Source organism: Egretta garzetta, unplaced genomic scaffold (assembly GCF_000687185.1).
Source record: "Egretta garzetta isolate BGI_Z169 unplaced genomic scaffold, ASM68718v1 scaffold467, whole genome shotgun sequence".
Lineage (NCBI taxonomy): Eukaryota > Metazoa > Chordata > Aves > Pelecaniformes > Ardeidae > Egretta > Egretta garzetta.
Window position 1 is genome coordinate 1,017,441 of NW_009260196.1, and position 5,852 is coordinate 1,023,292.

Sequence of the window (5,852 nt, forward strand, 5' to 3'; positions counted from 1 at the left end):
GGCATTCCCTCCCCTAAAGCTGTGGCACTGCCAAACGTAACACAATCTCATCTGTCATTCCCTCAAGTGAAGCCAAATTATCCAGTAACCGGTATTTCTGGGTAAAGTGGCCCACGGAGATGCAAGTTAGGGATGTGCACTGCTGCACGGGCACAGAAACGAGACCACCATGCACACCAGCAGGAGCACCGCCGCACCTCCCAAATAATTCAAAGGTGGACCCGGTGAGAAGGAGGCCTTTTATCAACTTGGGGTCCGCAGCACCCACCGAGGAGAGTGAGCGAGAGGCACCACAGACAGAAAACAGATGATCCAAGGGGCAGGACCGCTCCTCTCCGGATGCGGCCGCGTCAATCACAGGATGCAGCTGCGACGCAGGCAGCTCTTCGACAAAGCAGCCCGGCTCTCGCCTGCTTGCCCGCCTCAATTTTAGACGGGTTTACCTTCGCGGGAATAACGAGACCTGAGAATTCTGCTGGGCAACACCCAAAAGACGCTTTGATTCATACGGAAATCCGCAACACGCCAGCATTCCCAAAGCAGAGGTGGGCCAGCCACCCCAAGTGCCTGCGGGACAGCCGCTGCCAGCCCCACAGCAATCCTCTCCGAAGTGTACGATGCTTCAGACCAGCACACACCAACACGTGCCTCCAGGCAGTAGCTTCTAGGAGACTATTTACACAACTGAAAGCCTTTCTGCAAAGAAAATTGGAGCAAGCTGCAGTTTGTGAGCTTCCCCGTGCCCATTTTTAAGAAAATACGTTTCCCATGATATAAACGTGTGTGCGGTTTATAGGCGAGCTCTGCAACCACTGCATTAGAACCAAACATGGAATTATGTGCAAAGCCTGACAGTGATTTGTTTTAGTCTTGAAAATGAACAGTAGGCAATTAGAGCAACACTGCAGGACTAGGAGGTGGCTTCTGCAGCTAGGACAGACATTCTCTGGTCCGTACGGGACCCCGCTCCACCAGCCTGCCCAGTACCTTCAGTAAAAAAGTTAGGAGAAATGTAAAATGATACAAACCTAGGGGACAGCATTGGAGTGAGACTTGGAGGACTCCTCTGTGCCTCTATCGTCTCATGCCACTGCTCATCTTGTCCCGTGAACGGTAAGGATTTCTGGATCCTAACCTGTACTGTTTTCCATCGGTGGAAAGATGCATCACGGTGGGCAAGGCAGCACAGCCAGGGAGCTTCCTAGCGGTTCCAGCACGGCACAGCCCTGCCGCAGAAAGAAGCGGTCCCATGCTGATGCTGCCAGAGCCAGCCTGTCTCTTCTCCTCGACAAGATAACAGTAACAACTTAATCCAATTAACACAGCACAAAGCAAGGGTTTGTCACTCTAGGGCGGATGGGCTCCCGTGTCTCGTACGGCTTTAGCAAATGGGAAGTTTGCACTAGGTTAGGGAAAATACTCAACGTTTTGGCTTAACAGTAAAAGCAGTATATAGGAACGCATGAGCCAGCGATGGCCGAAAGCAGGGATGATGTCTATCCCTTGTGTATAATGTCTTTCCTTGCTTTGAAAGAATGTTATGTTTCTCAACGATGCCACTAAATTACTGGCTGGTTTTCCATTTGAACGTTACTGTGAAGCTGCGGTGCTTAAGCAATCATTTGTCCTGGCTGCCAAGCCACTTAATCAGTTACATGCATTTTAAATAAAAGCCGTCTAACTTACAAGAACTACATCATCTAAATTATCTACCCCAAACTGCAAGTAGAAGTATGTGCCTTTATTCTAATAATGCATGGAGAAAAAAGTTGAGAAACTACCTAGAGAATAAGCTTGCTCTTCCAGATCGTGAAATCCTGCTGCAACCAACGGCAATGGGATTTTTACTCTCTTCAGAAAAGAATTAGAAATACACCACGTTACATTTCTGCAATATCCAACCACATAACCACTAAAAAAAAAGTGGCAAGCAACTTGGGAAAACGATCGGTAATAAAAGCTGAAGACAGAGAATAGATCAACTCAAGGCTTAGATTAATACAAACAATGGAAGTGATAAATCAGAGATTCCACCCTTTCAGTGCCCAAGAGCTTAGAAAGGGGTAGAAATACAAAAAAAAACCCCCAGACTTTCCAAAGAGTCAGATATTGTGGGGTGCAGAAAGGCCAGCAGTCAGGTCTAGAGCCTGGGGGCTGGCCATGAAAATGCTTTTGCTCTCACTTTTTGTGTTGTGGCAGAAATGAAGGTGTGACAAGCAATGGGAAGTCACATTGACGTCCTGACAAATCAAGCCTCATGTCTGGGAATGGCTTCTTACCCTCCTGTTGGAATAGTTTCATTAAATACACACAATGGGTCGGATCTGAAATTTTTCATTTAACTTCAAACAAAAGGGCTACAGCTTAAGAAACACAGCCATAACACTATGAAAAAGCTTTGGAATTAAAACTGCAGTTGCCTGCAGAAATACTAATTAGCAAGAATGAATTTTTCATTTTTTGTGCCTTCCGTTCTTTACAGATATTGCTGTATTTAATGAAAATGTTGCTACATTATGTTTGTCTATCTACAACATATAGCACCACCATTTGACATCTTAACAGACTAGCTCCAAATTCAATGAAAGCAGATTTTTTTTTTGCTTGAATGAGCAGCAATAACACGTAGCTTTCTCTAAACACTCAAATGTCATCATCTCCTGACCCGATGTTCCTTTTTCAGTCGCTTTTTTCCCCTGGTTTAGAGAGGCACTGAGCTGCCAAGACAGGAAAGAGGCAGCTCTAGAAATGCTGCAAGCAGGAGTGACCTGACAGCATTGGTTTGCTGGGATGCGCAGGTTGCTGGTCCGCAAATCAGCTAAAAATGGATAATCTGCCAGGCAAGGTGATGAGATTATAGATCAGAGCAATTACAGTTGGAAGTGCTTCCCAGGACTAATTGATGAGGGCACCGTAGGTCTGAGCTGAGGGCAGCATTTGATCTGGTGGGGGCTAAGGAGAGTGCAACATGGCTCTGCGGTACCCGGGCTTGCTCCCGGATCTGCAAGCAGACCACTGGACGATACCCAGCACGAGGTATCTCAGGTAGGCAGAAGTCACCTGCTGCCAGAGTCCGCTTTCCAGTCCCGTTTCTGTGGTGCTCACATGGTTCCAGTCCCATTTCTGTGGTGCCCACAAGGTTGCCTTGAACTTCCAGCACACCAAGACCTCCTAATACCTCATCTTCCTCCACCACTTGCATCATTCCACCCCCACCACATCAAAGCAGAGAGAGACCCCCATTTCCATCCGGACCGAGGAACTCGTAGCACACAGCTATGGTCCCGCACTCACAACTGCCGCTTTGCAAAATACATGTTAGTGAAAGCCAGCATGCTTAGCAACCCATGTTTCTGATTTGAAGCCACCCTTGTAGCCCCCCCTACTACCAAGACCTTGCTACACAAACCCAAAGCTGTTCATGATTATTAGATTATTAGATTATTCATAGAATACTTTCATCTATCCAAAACAATTCCCTACCTCTGCTTTTTTTCCCCCCCCAAACAAAGATAATATGAAATAAGTGTTTTTTTCCACAGCACCATCCTCAAGGCAACTATTTTTCCGCAGAAATGCGGTCAGAATAACCTCCCCGCGGTCTCGTTGGGAAGGCAGGAACGGAGCGAAGCCTTCAGAAAAGCCAATCTTTCAGCTCCCGTTCTTCCCGCACACATCTTGAATCATCTACCGCATTTCTTCTGCTCATTTGACTTCTAAAGCTCAAGCAAAGGAGGGATTCAGACAAAAGCCAGTGGTAAAAAAGAAAAAAAAAAACCTTGGCCGCTTCCTATAGTGATCTTTGTGCAGCCCTAACCCCAGGGTTTTTTGGATGCTGGGGAGCATGGGTCAGTTTGCTTTCAGTCGGCATCAAAACCTGCGAGCTTTGCTTTGCATAGCTGCTACGTGCCGCTACAGCAAACAGCTCGAATTCAGAGGAACTGCCTAAATTCTTTAAGAGCTCCATGTGTGAAATATAATTCTGGCTTTCCAAAAAGGAAAATTCAGCTGATAAATTGCAGAAGAGTTTTAAAGAACATTAAAAAAAAAAAAAAAAAAAAAAAAAAAAAAAAAAAAAAAAAGGCTTGCACCAGACCAGCTAAGCAATTAGTGAAAAAACAAATTAAAAAACCCCAACACAGTAATAAGTATTGCAATGGTAGAAAAATGAGGTAGCACATCCCAGAGGAATGTCATACATACACCTAAATAAAACAAATAGCTGTCACACATTTGCATATCTTGATACACATTCACAAGCCCGCTATGGGCAATTGGAAAGAATTAATGAAAATTTGTCTATTAAGATGAGACTACGAAGATGTACGTAACTGGGTTGTCACCTGTGAAGTCACAGCCACTGACACTGTGGTAATCCCACAACGCACGCCAAGGAAGGGTCTGATAAATACAGAGAAATATGAAAAAATCCAGATAGATGTTTGCGAGCCAGACCAAAGCTCACGACGCAGACGGCAGCAAGCCAGCTACCTCGTTACCTTCCTCTGGCCCCGGAGATGGGAAGAAGCACCCCAGCCATCAGCTCTTGTCACCCTGCTCTCCAGAAGCCCACCATGAGCAGATCCCATTCTCTCACAGATTCATCATTATTTTTGGATAAGGAACGCACGCTTTCTCTGTTTTTTTCCAGCTTCCAATCAGTTTCCCCATTCTAAATGACTTTGAATTAGGGGAATGAACTGAAGAAACTTCTGACATAGCAGAAGAGGCTTTTGCTGCCAAAACCTGCGTAAGTATTAAAAAAAAAAAAAAAATCTGAGCTTTTGGGCAGTGATTTTTCCTCATGAAGTGGTAAAACCTTCAGGACTGGGCTACCCAACCAGGTGTGGGACCCTGAGCAAGGAGAGGGGTTTGCTTGGCCGCTACAGGGGGTACCCCCCCTTTCTGAGCCCAGGTGAGAGCCTGGACACCAAGGTAAAAGCCTTAAGGTCTGGCAAGAGCCTTCTCTCAGGCAGCATTTAAGGGCCAAACCTGTTTATTTTGGCTCTTGCTAGGTTTCCTTTACCTGCAAAACCACATACAATTTGCATGTTTGTTTTAGGTTATTTTAATAGCTCAGGAGATTAGGCCTTAACATACTGCAACTTCACTTTCAGTGTGGGCTTCTTGAAGGAAAAAACCATTTACTTTTAATAACAATCTTGTATCCTGCATGTGGTGCTCAAAAGGGACCAAAAAATTCCTGGGGAAGAAGTTGGAAAAACCACTGCATTAGGAGGAAACTCGGCTATGGGTAGAGCTGCTGGTATCCACCAAGAGTGGGAAGCGATGGTAGAGGGAGAAGGGGGGATGAGAAAGACAAGAGATTAATTGGGTAAAAGAAGACAAATGATGATTCGAGGTCTTGCAGGCAAGTGAATAGGGCTGTGACTGTTTTGGGAACGAGCACACATGAGGGGAGGGGGAAGGTGGTAAAGGTCTGGGACATGCATGGCTGAGGCGGTAGGGGAACAGAGGATGGGGCGTGCACATTTCCCTCGGAGAAGAAGGCGTGAGAAGATTGCATGAATATCTGCATTCCCAGGCATGGGTAAGGGTCTGTCTGGATGCCTACATCAGGCAAAGTCCAGGACCCATGCAGGTGAAGGGGAAGTAAGTGGACCGATGTATTCATGAGAGCACACCTCAGTGTCTAGATTATTTTTCATCACAGAGTATGAATAAAACAGGTGCCAAAAGAAAGAAATCTTTCAAATAAGAATTAAAACCACCTTTAGTTATTGTTCTTAGCCTGTGGTACTTATTAGGAAGTCTTGGGAAAACACATCTGGATTCCCAAATTTCTTTTGCATGAGCTGCTGTTCTTCAGCAGGGAGGAGGATGATGGGGCT

General features: G+C 45.7%; 1 protein-coding gene across 1 annotated transcript in view; it reads right to left on the bottom strand.

Annotated features, from left to right (window-relative positions):
- FAT4 (FAT atypical cadherin 4) overlaps positions 1-3,205 on the bottom strand; it is a 132,713-nt gene extending 129,508 nt beyond the window's left edge. The window contains exon 1 of the mRNA XM_009642236.1: positions 2,984-3,205. Within this exon, the coding sequence (XP_009640531.1) occupies positions 2,984-3,205 (222 nt within the window). The remainder of the gene's footprint in view (positions 1-2,983) is intronic.
- Between the last annotated feature and the right edge of the window lie 2,647 nt (positions 3,206-5,852).